General features: G+C 35.7%; 1 protein-coding gene across 1 annotated transcript in view; it reads right to left on the reverse strand.

Moving 5' to 3' along the window:
• NCKAP1 (NCK associated protein 1) overlaps window positions 1-16,875 on the reverse strand; it is a 106,273-nt gene that overhangs the window by 4,303 nt on the left and 85,095 nt on the right. The window contains exons 26-29 of the mRNA XM_077747556.1: window positions 13,311-13,404; window positions 5,677-5,759; window positions 5,182-5,262; window positions 1,800-1,893 (exon numbers count right to left, since the gene is read on the reverse strand). Coding sequence (XP_077603682.1) covers window positions 1,800-1,893; window positions 5,182-5,262; window positions 5,677-5,759; window positions 13,311-13,404 — 352 coding nt within the window. The remainder of the gene's footprint in view (window positions 1-1,799; window positions 1,894-5,181; window positions 5,263-5,676; window positions 5,760-13,310; window positions 13,405-16,875) is intronic.

A 16,875-nucleotide genomic window follows, 5' to 3' on the forward strand; every position in this document is an offset into this window, starting at 1 on the left:
AAATTCTAGTTGCCCTACTATTCACCCCACCTCTTATATGTAAGAATCGAAAGAGCCAGAATTTGTTTTTAAAATTTAGTTGGCACCGGGGTGGCTCAGTTGGTTAAGCGTCTGACTTCAGCTCAGGTCATGATCTCACAGTTCATGGATTCGAGCCCCAGGTTGGGCTCTGTGCTGACAGCTCAGAGCCTGGAAGCCTGCCTCGGATTCTGTGTCTTTTCTCTCTCTCTTTGGCTCACACACATTCTCTCTCTCTCAAAAACAGACATTAAAATTTTTTTTAGGGGCGCCTAGGTGGCTTAGTTGGTTAAGCGTCCGACTTTCACTTAGGTCATGATCTCACGGTTCGTGGGTTCGAGCCCCGCGTCGGGCTCTGTGCTGACAGCTCGGAGCCTGGAGCCTGTTTCAAATTCTGTGTCTCCCTCTCTCTCTGACCCTCCCCTGCTCACGCTGTCTCTCTCTCTTTCTCTCCTAGAAATAAATAAAACATTAAAAGTTAAAAAAAATTTTTTTTAATTTAGTTATGAAAAATATAGCTGTAGCAAAATGAGTAATTGTGGCAATTACTCATGTGACTATAAATTAACATACTGCATGAAGAATGAAACAAAAATCAATGTAAAATAAAAAAAGAACAGATGAAACGAGCCAAACATGCTAGGTGCAAGAGGGCAGGGATTGGCATTTTAGTATCAGAAATGGATGAAATGTTACTTACTTTGTAGACAAATCTAGAAATATCTGCAGCATTCTGGGTACTACATTTCAAAGAGCTGAACTTACAATCACTTAAATGTTTAATACAAAATGATAACTGTACAGACTCTATGGTAAATAGCTCTACATCAGTGAAAATAGGACACCCATTTCTAGTTATCAATTATGCCACCCAGACTGAACCATCTCCATCAGTATACAAAATTCTTCTCTTGATTTTTAAAAAAATGCTTATTTGTTTTTGAGAGAGAGTGTGTGCAAGCATGCATGCATGAGAGTGGAGCTGTGGCAGAGAGAGGAGGAGACGGAAATTGCCAAGCAGGCTCCACCCTGTCAGCATGGAGGCCGACGCAGGGCTCCAGCTCATGAACAACAAGATCATGACCTGAGCTGAAATTAAGAGCTGGACACTTAACCAACTGAGCCACCCTGGTACTCCAGCCCTTCTCTTGATTTTATTCCTGCCTCTAGCTATTGTATTTTCATTTCTTCGTTCCCTTTTAAAGCTTTTGATAGAGTTTTATACTTATTATTTCTGACTCCTTTTTCCAATTCATTTGTAAGCCCTCTCTAAATAGCCTATTGCTCCAAAAATTCCACTGCTCTTGGCAACATTACCTATTACCCATTAATTCTACATAGCTGATCATTCCCTCTCCACTTTGCTGCAAGTTATTCTTTCCTAGTTTTTCTTTTCCTTCATCCATCCTTCTTTCTCAGTTTCTTTTTTGGTAGATAAGAACTCCTCTTCTCCTGGAGTTCTTAAAATTGAAAGTGTCCTAGGGCTAAGACCCTGATCGTCTTTCACTTCTTATGCTAACTGATCTCAGTAATTTCATCTAGTCTTATGGCTTAAATAGCAACCTGTATGAGGACTATGCTATAACGCAAGCTCCAGAAGACAGGGATTTTTATCTTTTCTACACTGCTACATTCCAACTACCAAAAAAATAAATAAAATAAAATAATAAAAAGCAAGTTTGACATTAAGCAGGCATTTGAATAAATTAGTACCACACCTATATCTGTGTTGCCCTGATAATTTTAACTAAGACTAATACGTATTTACTAATGTATTTTACCTGATTTCTGTGAGGACAGAGCTACCACCAAGGCAGGATCAATCTCACAAGGTAATCCAGCAGCTGATGATAACTCATATACATTCATTGCAACCTGATGAAATATGTAAGAATTACAGAGTAGGAAATATTTAGCAAATTTCTAAGAAATCTCCATTTAGTAAGAACAGATACACTGTTTAAATCAGAGTCTACCTACAAGAGCACTAGATTTCAAAACAGGTGAAACAGGAACCACAGCACAACCAGCCTACAATGAACAACTGTTATCAGCTCATGATGTGCTGCTTGTTAGAACTTCCCACTGTTAAGGCTGAAGAAAATTTTATACTTTCTGTGTAAAGTGCCAACAAAATCAGCCTAACATTATTTTTTTTGGAAGCATGGATATAAAATATCAAGCCAAAAGAGATAAATAAATGAACAAAAGTGAATTAAAATCACTGAATTTATATTTACACTCATACTTATTTAAGGAAAAATTGTGGTGGTTCAAGGACCCATCATATTGTAGCTATAAATACAGTAAATTACTTATCATAATAGAATTTTTGTTTACGTATTTTGAGAGAGAGAGAGAGAGTGAGCAGGGGAGGGGCAGAGAGAATCCCAGCAGGCTCTACAGTATCAGTGTAGCCCTGATGCAGAGCTCAGACTTGCAAACTGTGAGATCATTACTTGAGCCGAAATTAAGAGTCAGATGCTTAACTGACTGAGCCACCCAGGAGCCTCCATAATAGATTTTTTTTTCAAGTAAACTCCATGCCCAACGTGGCCTTTGAACTCATGACCCAGAAATCAAGAGCTGTATGCTCTACCAATTGAGCCAGCCAGATGGCCCATAATAGATTTTTAAAGAGTACTGATTTAAAACCCAATAAACGAATTTCTAATGACTAAAGTAATACTTTTTGGTGTCACATATGGAGTATTTAGGATATTCTTTTTTTTTTTTTTTTTAGTATTTATGAATTTCTGACTACTTAATACTTCAGTTAAAAACCACTTCCATAATTGGTTACCTCTGATATTGCTACCAAAAAATTGAGCATAAAATATGAAGTAAAACTGTGTATCTTAAACTAAATAGAAATTCCCATGGATTAAGTTCGAGGAAAACGTATTTTTTGTGTATGATTTACGAAAAAAAAAATTACCCCACTCATTCTACATACAAAAATTAACTCAAGATGGATTATAAACCTAAACATAAGAGCTAAAACTACAAAATTCTTAGAAGAAAATATAGGTATAAATTTTTATTACTGTGGGTTAGGCAATAGTTTCTTAGGGCACCAAAAGCAGAGGCAATCAAAGGAAAAAAACAAATTACACTTCATCAAAATTAAAAACTTTTGGGCTGCAGAAGACATTATTAAGAAAATGAAAAAACTACCCACAGAACGAGAGAAGATTTGCAAATCATGTATCTGTTAATGGACTTGTGTCCAGATATATAATGTATCTTGTATCTCAGAATTAAAAAGGCAAACAATCCAAGTGAAAAAATGAGCAAAGGATATGAACAGATATTTTTCCAAAGAGGATACATACATAGCCAATAAGCACATGAAAAGCTGTTCAACATCCATCATTTCAGGAAAATATTTATGAAAACAGTGAGATACCATTTCACAAACACTAGCATGGCTCTAAGTAAGAAGACAGAGAGCAACAAGTATTGACAAGGAAATGGAGAAACAAACTTTCATACATTGCTGCTGGAAATGTAAAATGGTACAACCACTTTGAAAACAATTTTGTAGTTTCTCAAAAGGTTACAAAGAGTTTCCATATGACCTAGCAATTTGATTCCTGGTAGGTACTCAAGAGAAAGGAAAGCATATGTCCACATAAAAACCTGTATGTGGATATTCACAGAAGCATTATTTATAATAGCCAAAAAATGAAAACAACATAAATGACCATCAACTGATGAAAGGATAAATAAAAGGTTGCATATCCATATAATGGAATACTATTCAGCAATTAAAAATGAAGTATTGATACATGCTACAACATCAATAAACCTTGGAAACATTATGCTAATAAGTAAAAGAAGCCAGTTCCAAAAGACTACATATTACAGGATTTATATGAAGTATCAAGAATAGGCAAAGTCAGAGACAGAAAGTAGATTAATAGTTGCCTAGGGCTGGGACTGGGAAGAATTAGGGAATTGTTTTGCACTAATCATCATACATGGTTTTCAATCAAAATCATAAGACAATCCCTGATCTCAGATGTTTATGCAAAGCACTGTGGGAGAAACAAAAATACAGAAAAAAGGTCTTCAAAATGTTTACAATTTGGTATAAATTTAAAAGGAAAAACACAATTATAATACAAGGCAGAACATATTCAACTCTACAATGGATAAACAAAAAGTTGTCTGATAGTAATAAGAAAAAAGAAATCCTTTATTGCCTGGGGATCAAGGAATGTTTCTTAGAAGATGGCAATTGAAATCAAGCCTTAAAAGATAAGCAAGATTTCAAAAGGCAGAAACAGAAAAGGACAGGATTTTCAGGTTGGATAAATCCGAGAAGGACCCCCAACAGATGTGAGCACGCACACTGGGAAGAACCTCACAGGATACACACGAAGAGAGGGGCAGAGTAAGAAAGGGAAGAGCACGGGACGAGGATGGACAAGGGATGAGAGGTAAGCCTCAGAAAGTGAGTGGCATCAACCTGAGAAGACTGGAGTATCATAAAAAGAATTTAGACATAACTTTTTTCAGTCACTGCATTTCAAAATATGAAACAGAAAATAATCTTTCCAAGACATGTGAAAGTTTAGAAAATATATACATGAGGCCTCTTACTGGATGTGTAACCACTGGTTAATTAATGCTGGAGTACATAAGTGAGCTGGATTTCATGATCAAAAAATTTCAAAACAAAAATCATAAACTCACATGTGGCTACTAATCTTCTTATATTTATAAAAACAGGACATTGAAAAATTTTAATTGTACCCAATAACTGAGATCCTTTTATAAGACTTTTTAACATCAATTTTTAAAAAAGACTGAATTTTACTTTATTTCAAAGAAAACAACTCTTAACTCACTAGATTGTCTTTCTTATTCTGCTTATGACTATGTGTAAAGAGCTACAATCTCTTTCCTCTTAAGGAAAGAGATCAATACCAACCCACTTTACATTGCTGTAGATGACCAAGGAAGATGAACTTTCTAAATGCCCACACAGCATTTTGGTGGTAAGCTCTCAAAGATGTATTTTCAAAGGCCAGCATACTAACTAATCACTCTAAAATAGAAACTTAACAGTAGTTTAGAATTTATTAAATTTTATTTCATATGTAACTCATATATTTCATTTTAGAAACTGTAAAATCCAAATAGAAGTTTTATTACCTTCATATCAGTCTCCCTTGGAATGTGATCCTTGAAATCTTCAATTGAACTTACAAGAAAAGGAATGTGGTAAGATAAGACCTAGGTAGGACAACAAATAAAAATGTAGACTTGTTGTTAAATGATGAACTCTAAATTTATTAAATATTACCATTCAATTACTTGTAGTTTTCATAAAAATCATTTTACATTTTCTATTTTCACATGATTTTCTAAAGTACTAAGACAAAGAGAAATGGAATATGTCTGATGCCAAGCTGAGTATCACCAAAACTGAAAATGCTTTAATGAAAAGTTGAAAATGTAGTACAGTATCCAGGCAAGCTACACCTCCCATCCCCAATTTCAATACCAAAATAAAAAATAAATTTAAATAACTAATTTTTACATATTTTATATAACTATGAAAACTGGTATTTGAAGTAATTTTTAATTTCTGAGAAGTTAACAGGGATTATTTGACTGTAGGGATATGTACTTATAATGGTTTCTTACATCTCTAAGTGCTTCTTGTGCCAATGATCGGAAGGATAAAATTACACCAATTATTGTCATCCTCTTCAAAACACTGTCAACAGCTAAATTGGAAGGAAGGAAAGGAAAAGAATAGGAATCAGATTCTTTCTTAACTTTGGAGAAAATTTTAGTTATAAGATTCCCATGATAAAAGGCACAATAGCGATTTGATTACAACAAATGATTAAAGAGGCTAAGGTATTGAAAGCTGATATTAAAACTAAGGAAATTACAGTTTACTTCATATGGAGTACACACTATTCTTTAAAATGATTTAGATAGTTCACCAGAATCTTGAAATAATCACATAAGCAGCCACCTGGATAATCCTCTTAGAAATGGTAGAAGTAGGAGAATGTAGAGAGAGAGTAGGGGAGAAAAAGGAAATTGTCAGAGTGATCAGGAGTTAAATCTACAAAGGTCCCAGAACATGGAGATGATAAATTCTTAAAATGTTGAGGTGTGGAGAGTCAAGAATAAAAAAAAAAAATGACTATTGTGATCACAAGCAGGTTTGGTAAGACCAAGGTTGCTAAAAACTATAAATAGATTTGATCATTTACATTTTGGTTATTCTGAAAATTATTATTACATATCAGTATTAAAACTTAGTTAAGAAAATCAAGGGAATTAGAACTGGAAGGATCAATACTTTCATGTTTAAAAAGCCAACAAACATTTACTGAATTACTCCTGATATATAAGGCATGCTACTGTGTAATAACACAAATATAAACAAAATAATAATCTAGATATTAAGTAACAGTCTAAACAGACTGTCAAGTAAACTAAGAAAATATAACCTTACTTATGAGATAGATACACAGTTGACCCTTGAACAACACAGGTTTGAACTATGCAGATCCACTTACATGTGGATTTTTTTTTTCAGTAAACAAAGTACAGTACTATAAATGTATTTTCTCTTACGATTTTATTTATTTATTTATTTTTTAAATATTTTTTTATTTATTTCTAGGAGAGAGAGAGAGACAGCGTGAGCAGGGGAGGGTCAGAGAGAGGGAGGTATAGACTCTGAAATAGGCTCCAGGCTCCGAGCTGGCAGTCAGCACAGAGCCCGACGCGGGGCTCGAACCCACGAACCGCGAGATCATGACCTAAGCGAAAGTCGGACGCCCAACTGACTAAGCCACCCAGGCGCCCCTCTTACGATTTTAATACCATTTTTTCTTTCTTACTTTATTGTAAAAATATAGTATATATACCATATAAAATATGTTAATCAACTGTTTATTTTATCGGTAAGGCTTCTTGTCAACAGCAGGCTATTCGTCATTAAACTTTGGAGGAGTCAAAATTTCTCCGCAGATTTTTGACTGCACAGGGGGTCAATGCCCTTAAACCCCATGTCATTCAAGAGTCAACAGTATATACATATATACATATATGTGATAACAAATTTCTAGAAAAATGTATAGAAAACTGTTAACTATAGTTACCTTTGAGAAGTAGGAATGGAAAGAATTGTTTTGACTTTCTACCTCCTGTGTAGTGTATTTAAACCTTGACCATAGCATCTTTTATTAAAACAGACTAATAGTCATAACATAAGCGAAAATGTGATGAGAATTAAAACAGTAGTATTAACAAAATGAGGTGAGGCACAAATATGTTACACAATCCACATGAGCAGGAATCAGTCTAACCAATCAATATTTTTAATCTTTGTCTAACACTCAGTGAAGTGAAACCCAGACTACAAGATGTTCAATGAAATGGTTATTAAAGAAATGAGACTAGGAAATTGTTATGATCCAGAAAAGGAGAAAAGGAAAAGGGTGAAAGGAAGTTATTTCTTTGAGAAAATATCACTCAAGATGGTCATAAAGGAACAGTGAGAAGACAAAAGCATTCCATGTCAGGAAACAACAAAAACAGGGAATCCAGAAAAAGAAAAAGCAAAGAGTAAGGTGAATAATCAGAAAATAAGTAGTGTGGTATAATCTATATTTTCCAAGTGATGCTACTCAGAATTTAATAAAATAATTTTGCCAAAACTATATCCCACAACCTCCTCTTGAATATATACAATAATAATGACACATTAAAAGTTGTGAAGGGCACCTAGGTGCCACAGTCAGTTAAGCATTCGACTTTGGATCAGGTCATGATCTTGCTGTTCATGGATTCAAGCCCCGTGTCAGGCCTGTGCTGACAGCTCAGAGCCTGAAGCCTTTTTTGGATCTGTGTCTCCCTCTCTCTGCCCCTCTGCTCATCATGCTCTGTCTCTGTCTCTCAAAAATAAATAACCATTAAAAAAAATTTTTTTTAAAGCTCTGAGAAACTTCATGGTAAGAAATGTTGTTTAACTTATTGTTAATTATTTCCCATACCTTTTTAACCACTGGCACTTCCTCTTAGCCCCCATAATTTATTAACATCCTGTTACGGTCTGAATGTTTAAGTCTCCACAAAATTCATATATTAAAATCTTAAGCCCAAAAAGCTGATGGTATTAGGAGATGTGGCCTTTTAAAGGTACTCAAGCCATGAGAGTGGAACTCTCATGAATTTGATTACTGCCTTCTAGAGGCTTCAGAGAGAATCCTGTCCCCTTCAGTTATGAAAATGTAAGGATAAATCTGTGACGCTGAAGAGGGGCCTCACCCAACCATGCCAGCAGCATGATCTTGGACTTCCAGACTCCAGAACTGTAAGAAACAAATTTCTGTTGTGTATAAATTACCCAATCTTTGATATTTTATTGGAGCAGCCCAAATAGACAAAGGCACATCCCAAGGAACTAACACTAGGGCAGAGGCTATATGGATCTCAGGCCAGACAAGCAAAAAGCAGTGGGGGAAATGAGGTTTCTAGAAAGAATGGATGGATAGGAGGTTAATCCAAATAATGGCTTTCTAATGCCACACTAAGGAGTGTGAGACTATCCTCCTGCAAGGAGAGGGTAGTGGCTCAGGGATTTTTGTTGTGTTTTGTTTTATTTTAAATACAAAGAGTGATAGGAAAAGAAATCTTTGGAAATAGGACTCTAAATGTGGAAGATAGGTTAGAAAGGAAAGATTGGACATATTAGGAAGCCATAGCTGTAGTTCACAAAATAATGACAGAGCCTTAAATTAGAACAATGGAAATAAAAGGAACAGATTTAGGCATCACATTTAAGAGGTGGGGTCTGCAGCAGAGTTAAAAGCTCATATCTATGGCAGGTAACAAAATAGTTAAATAGACTGGGGAAAGAATAGTGAGAGGGAAAAACTGGAGAAAAAAATTTCTAAAGGGGGCAACTGCTTCTTAGCTCCAGCCAGTCACTGCCACGTGGGGAAATACTGCCCAGGACTCAGGGAGGAAGCCAGAAACTTGGATATTTATGCAAAGATCTTTCATTTTAAAAATAGTGATCAAAGAGACTGTGGGGTTTTTTTGTTGTTGTTGTTTGTTTTGTTTTTAATTTAATCCATGATAGAGCCAGACAAATTCTGTCTTTGGGCCAAACATGACCCACCAATTTGCAGACTCTAATTTGGAAGATATAGCTACTGGATACGGAATGTGATGACATAAAGAGTCAGAGAGCATACTCAAATTTCCCTGTGAGAATCACTGGGTAAATGGCATGGGAGGTAATAAAATGGCAATAACAAAAGAGTATCAGACTTTTTCTCCCCACCCACTTATACCTTGCCCGAGGGAAATATCCTTCCTATTCCAGAGATGTTGTCAAGTATCTGTGGGTCATATAGCTGTAGACATCTAACCATGTTTCTCAAACTTTAGCGCAAATCAGAATCACCTATTGGGTCCCAGCAAATTGATTTAGTAGGTCTGGGGTGGAACCCCAATAATTTACATTCTTAACAAACTCCTATGTGGTGCTACTGCTTCTTGCTTCTGGTCCATGGACCACACCCTGGTCAAACTAGCACTTGGTATTAAATGCCTTGGAGCTCCAGAGAGAAAATCAAGGCTAGAGATGAATATTTAAAGAAACTTTGAAAAATAAGACTGGATACATTTTCCCAATAGGATTGTAAAGGAGTGGCTTTAAAAAGGTAAGAGACAAAAGTATTAGCAAATGAAGAAAATAAAGTTTCAATAAAAAGAACAGTAAAAGAGATAATAAATACTACAGAAAAATCAACTAGAACAGGGAAGAGGAAAGAGGACCAAATTTTGAAAATGGACAGTCACTATGACCTGTTCCAGAAGGTTTCAGGAAAGTAACCACATTATGGTGTACAAGAATAGACAGAGAATTTGGAAGACAAAACAGTGAATTCAAGCTAGTCAAAAATTAAGCAGTATGAAGAATGGTAGGATGAATAAGAGGTAGGCTTAACAACAGACTTTAGCGAGGGTTATTTTGGAAGGAGTATCTGGCTTCCAGGCAGCAGGAGGTTTTTCTGGGATCAGGGAAATTGCTAGCAATGACGAGAGCAACAAAGTCAAAGTATGACAGCACAGTGGAGAATGCAGTTAAAATCACTACATTTTATAGTCCAGAATGGATAAGGAAATAGAGCCAGGAAGTGGCTGATTAGAAAATATAGAGACATCTAAGTTTCAATAAACCGGGACAAAAAATTTAATAAGGGCAAAAAGTGAGGAGTGGGAAAACCAAAAGACAGGACTATGATCTGAGAGTAGAGTTTCAAATTCAAGATTTTACCAGTGCAACAATTTCAGGTGATAAAAACATTCAAAGTACTGCTAAAGTAAAGGTCTTTGGAGCCAACCTGTAGGTTTGCATATGGTGGCAAAGTCAGGGCAAAATTAGAAAATAAAGGTTTATAATAAAATAGTCAATAAAGTGACGAGCCTAGTCCCAAGAGCCACACTGTGAGAAAACAAATAGAGATATTATTAAATTTGCTCAAGTCATATAGCTAAAAAGTCCTAAAGCTGTAAATTAATTCCAGATTACCTCCTAATTCAGAACTACTTTTAATAAATGATATTGCTTTTAAAGGTATTAAAAGAATGTGGTTGTCAAGTATGAAAATCAAACTGCTACAAAAGTACATCAACTTCTGGATATGGGGTGAAAGAAGCACAAAGATAGGGATGTTAAGACAAAAGAGAGTATTTTGGAAAATAATTCAACTGAAAGAAGAACTTTCACTAGTCCCCTAAATAAGCCATTCGCAAACAAACCTTTTCTTTTTCCAAATCACAAAAAAAATTTAATAAATTCTATTTAATTTTTTTAATGTTTTATTTATTTCTGAGAGAGAGAGAGAGAGAGAGACAGCGTGAGCAGGGGAGGGTGAAAGAGAGAGAGGGAGACACAGAATCCGAAGCAGTCTCCAGGCTCTGAGTTGCTGTCAGCACAGAGCCTGATGTGGGGCTCGAACCCACGAACTCTGAGATCATGACCTGAGCCAAAGTTGGATGCTCAATTGACTGAGCCACCCAGGCGCCCCTAATAAGTTCTATTTAAAGGCAACTTTGATTTTGGCCAATTTTGTAAGTCAGGAAGCACCACTACCATACACAAAAATTCAAGTAAAATTCATTTACACTCTACCTCCCTATAGTACTACCATGTTTATCTTTTTAATTTCATTTTTTAAGTAGCATACAGTAAACCTGACCTTCTTTCCCTCTTTTGGTATATAGCTCTAGGAAAAAGATTCTAACACATGTAGATTTGTGTAACCACCTTGCCACTGTGGTAAACAGTGTCATCACCCCAAAAAACTCCCTTGTTTGCTTTTCCAGTTCTGGCAACAACTGATCTGTTCTACACGGCAACATACTGTGTAGTTTAATTTTATGCCAATTTTTATTAAATAAGTTTACAGTTTTTGAAGCATTTTTGAAGATAGCCCAATAAAGTAATTCTCTAAATCATTTTATACTTTTATAAAATTTGATATACTGCATAACATTTAAAAGAAGATTATCGGGGGGATCGCCTGGGTGGCTCAGTCGGTTAAGTGCCCGACCGGCTCAGGGCGAGATCTCACGTTTTGTGAGCCTAAGCCCCCCATTGGGCTCAGAGCCTGGAGCCTGCTTCAGATTCTGTGTCTTCCTCTCTCTCTACTCCTACCCTGCTCACACTCTGTCTCTGTCTCAAAAATAAAAATAAACATTAAAAATTTTTAAAAAATAATAAATAAAATTAAAGATTACTGGGGCACCTCGGTGACTCAATCAGTTGAGCATAGGACTTCAGCTCTGAGCCCCATGCAGGGCTCAGTGGTGACAGTTCAGAGCCTAGAGGCCACTTTGGATTCTGTCTCCTTCTCTCTCTGCCCTTCCCCTGCCTGTGCATGTGCTGGCGCACGCGCGCTCTCTCTCTCTCTCTCTCAAAAATAAACATTTAAAAAAATTTAAGAAGTAAATAAAATTATCAAAGGGAGAAGTATTACGTAAAATGCATGCATGGCTTTAATTTTCCTCAGGACAATTTTTTATTTGGGAGAATAAACTCTGGTTTTCTCAAATCAAAGAATATTTTATTTGGTATTTCATTAATATTTTATTGTTGGAATGGCCTTTATTTTTTTAAGTTTATTTACATATTTTGAGAGAAAGCGAGCAAGCAGGGAGGGGCAGAGAGAGAGAAAAAGACAGGGAAAGAGAGAGAATCCCAAGCAGGCTCTGCACTGTCAGCACAGAGCCGGATGCCGGGCTCGAACTCCCGAACCATGATTATGACCTGAACTGAGATCAAGAGTTGAACATTTAATTGACTGAGCCACCCAGGTGCCCCTGGAAAGGCTTTTAAATGAATCAAAAAGTATGACTTTAGAATAATTTTTAATTATAAGTTTAAGTACAAAGCAAATAAAAATAAAATTAATTCAAGTGGATCTAAAATAGTTACCTATGTAAATATACTTTAATAAATATTTAAGATGTACTGTTGTTTCATAACATATGTCCCACAAAGAATCAATGTTAAGACATTAAAAATGATTTTTCTTCTGAGTTGTGGGGCTTGGGTTTTCATGCAATGAATACTAGTTAGCAATAAAAAAGAAATAGATTACTGACTCTGCATAGCTAGGTGAATCTCAAAAACATATTAATGAAAAAAGGCAGACACAAGAGTATGTGATTCTATGTTCTGGAACATACCTGTTCTGGAACAGGTAAATTTAATCTATAGTGATAGAAATCAGATCAGTTTTGTCTGGGTTTGGGAGACAGTGAGAAACTAACTAAAAAGGGACGAGAGGGAACTTTCTGAGGTGATGGAAGTGCTCTATGCCTTGACTGTGGTAAGGATTACATGGATGTATGCATTTGTCAAAATCCATCAAACTGCTCATTTACATGCACAGATTTCATTGTATGTAAACTACACCACAATAAAGTTGATTTTTAGGAAGTCAGACTCAAAAGTTAATTCTCCTTAGTCTAAATACAGACTTACTTGTATTAAGTGAGTTTATAACTAATTGATAATATTCCGTAAATATTTGATACATGGGACTAAGAGTATGGCAAAAAAAAAAAAGAATCGTGACCTACGTTAGCCATGTACTTAAAATATCCTTTGACTGCAAGATTTTTCTGGTTCTCTTCATAACCTAAGGAGTGTTTATATTTATGTTTGAGCAAAAGCTTAATACCGAGTGTCAAGGTTTTCTTAATACTTATAGAAAGTATCATGAGATACTCACATGATAATCTTTTAAAGAGTGCAGCCATCTGGTCTGGTTTGTCAAAGCTGGTCCTCATTTGTGTTAGCACATCAACATTCTCTACCACAAGTTTCTGAAACATATAAAGAAAGAAAGATCCTAGGTTAGGCACAGACTTCCTTGTGTTAATGAGACAAGAGCATATTTGAAATCACATTCCAGCAAGTAGGAAATACAATTCATGAAATCCAGATGCTCTATGCTATATGCTTTTGTTGTTGGTTTAATTAAAAAATCTTAAAATTATTTGTATAAAATTAATGTTTTTATTCAATTTGCAAATTCAAGAAGGGAGGATGGTTCAGGAAAAAGCAATAAAGATAAGCAGTAGGATAAAGGATTATCTAATGCTTAGGCACAGAACAGCATCAATAATAAAAAACAGACACGAAAGTGGATATAGAGAGAAAAAAATTCCAACCAAAAAAAAAAAAAAAACTTGCTAAAGTTAAAGCCAGCCAAAGACAGCCTACAGTTCACCACTGGATGTTTACAATCAGAGAGAAAGTAATTTCTGGGTTATGTACCATTTCATGGGGATTATAAATAGACCAAGAATTAATTTATAATTTCCCACAGAAGTTATAAAATTGAAATGTTAACTCTCTACCTTCTCTTTCAGAGACCATGGAGAAAAAGGAAAAGAGAAGGAAGGTATAAAAATAAGGAAGTACAGATAGCTATTAAAGAAAGTATAACTCTGTAACGAATGTTTTTTTAAAAGGTCCTTTGGAAAAGTAATTTAGTTTAGAAAGTATAATTAAAATAAATATGGGCACCTGGGTGGCTCAAACGGTTAAGCGTCCAACTTTGGCTCAGGTCATGATCTCATGGTTTGTGGGTTTGAGCCCCGCATCGGGCTCTGTGCTGACAGCTAGCTCAGAGCCTAGAACCTGCTTCAGATTCTGTGTCTCCCTCTCTCTCTGACCCTCCCCTGCTCACGCTGTCTCTCTCTCTCAGAAATAAACATTAAAAAAAATTAAAAAAAATAAATATAGTTAATTGTATTCTGTAAGAGATAATGCCTGTATGTGGAAAGTCTGGATATAATATTTAAATATCCAGGGACGATGCCTGGATATATGTCAAAATACATACAAATCCAAGTCACCCTTGGATATTTCAATTCAGCTGGCCTGGCTGCAAAGATTTAACAGCAAGCGTATTGTTAAAGCACCATGAGGGTTTTGTTACAAGTCAAAAGCTGATGATAACTGATTCAAGGGGAATATGAAAATCTATACAAAATGTTTATAAAAATCATTTTTCTGATACTAGTATGAATTTTGTTTAGGCTACTTGATATCACAGGCATACCGAGAAGATACTGCAAATTCAGTTCCAGACCACTGTAATAAAGCAAATATTGCAATAAAGCAAGTCAAATGACTTTTTGGTTTCCCAGTGGATACAAAAAGTTATGTTGACACTACACTGTAGTCTATAAAGAGTGCAGCAGCATTATATTTAAAAAACAATGTACATACCTTAATTAAAAAATACTTTATTGCTAGAGTGGCTCAGTTGGTTGAGCATCTGACTTCAGCTCAGGTCATGTTCTCATGGTTCATGAGTTTAAGCCCCATGTTGGGCTCTGAGCTGATAGCTCAGAATCTGGAGCCTGCTTCAGATTCTGTGTCTCCCGCTCTCTCTGCCCCTCCCTCATCATACTCTGTCTCTCAAAAATAAACATTAGAAAAAATATTTTATTGCTAAAAATGCGAACCATCATCTGAGCTTTCAGTGAGTTGTAATCACTGATCACAAATCGCTTTAACAAATATAACAATAATGAAAAAGCTTGAAATATTGGGGGAATTACTAAAATGTGACACACACATGAGCAGATGCTGTTGGAAGAATGACACCAATAGACTTGCTTGACACAACGGTGGCCACAAACCTACAACTTATAAAACTGCAGTATCTGCAAAGTGCAATAAAACGAGGTATTCCTGTAGTTCAGTTTATTTTTCTTTATGTTCCCACCTCTAGTCATATTTGTTTGCTAAACTCAACTTCTACAATCTCTGATGAAAATGCCTACTCTTTCTGGGGCTAATTCAATACCTGTCCCGTGCTAAAACTTGGTTCAGTCAATACACACTCAGTATATGCCTAACCCTAACAGAACTCCTGACCCTGAACATAATACCACCTATCACTGAATCACACACCACTGAATTATAAATAAATGCACCAGTATATTATGGGCCATTAAGGAAAAGGAAAAAAAAAACCCTTTACTAATTAAATTGACACAATGTTTCTAACATACAACTTTAAGACACCTATAATTTCAGAAATACTGATATGGAATAATTGTTTTAAAATAACTAAGTTATGGTATATATTTTTGTAATGTATTTTAGAGAGAGAGAGTGCAGCATGTGGAGGGGGGAAGGGCAGGCAGAGAGGGAGAGACAGTAGTACATTTTTAATAGTAAGGACACTATGATCACTTTCAAGCTCCAGTACCAGGCAATTTACAAATAATCCCATTTACCTATCAACATGAGAGAGGTGACATTTCAAATTCAACTGAAGAAACTAAGGCTTGAAGAAATTAGCTAATTTATCCAGAGTTAGAGAGATATTACACAGTGGATTTTGCAATCTAAATCCAGATATATCTGATTTAAAAATTCATGCTCTTAATCCCTAAAGAAATGGTTCCCAATTTTTAGTATGTATTGGAACAAGCTAGAGGACTTATTAATTAAAATACACATTGCTGGGCCTCAGTCCTGTAACAGGTTTGGATCTATCAAGCCTGAGATAAAATAAAACACTATGCATTGTAAGGGGGCCTGACTGGCTCAGTTGTAGGGAGAGTGTGACTCTTGATCTTGGGGTTGGGGTTCAAGCCCACGTTGAGTATAGAGCTTACATACATATAACTTAAAAAAACTGTGCATTGTTGGGGTGCCTGGGTGGCTTAGTCGGTTAAGCGCCTGACTCGCTTAGGTCGTGATCTCGCAGTTCGTGGGTTCGAGCCCCGCGTCGGGCTCTGTGCTGGCTGCCAGCTCAGAGCCTGGAGCCTGTTTCAGTCTGTGACTCCCTCTCTCTCTGACCCTCCCCTGCTCACGCTGTCTCTCTCTCTCTCCTAGAAATAAATTAAAAAAAAACATAAAAAAATAAAAAAAAAACAACTGTGCATTGTTAACAAGTTCCAAGCTAATGATGCTATGAGGGCCATAATTTAAGAACTATTACCCAAAAGTATTTGTATATTACTCCTTAAAAAAATTAATAATTTCTCTACTTAAAAACAGTTTATACAGTTTTAAATGTTTTTTTCTCCCTCAATTGCATCCTGAAAGAGAGATCTCTAAACACTTAAAGCCATTGATTAATATCATTGGCAAATGGACTACAAGCTGGAAGTAATATTAGTGAATACAAATCAAGTGAAACATATCAAGAGTACTAAAAATAAACTTGGTTTTCAGTTAATAAGAAAGTGTTAAATTCTTGGCACAATTCATATTTAAATTTCCTACTTCATTTGAAAAAAAAAGTCTCCTATGAAGAACTGGAGGAA

This window comes from Crocuta crocuta, unplaced genomic scaffold (assembly GCF_008692635.1).
Source record: "Crocuta crocuta isolate KB4526 unplaced genomic scaffold, BGI_CrCroc_1.0 scaffold249, whole genome shotgun sequence".
Lineage (NCBI taxonomy): Eukaryota > Metazoa > Chordata > Mammalia > Carnivora > Hyaenidae > Crocuta > Crocuta crocuta.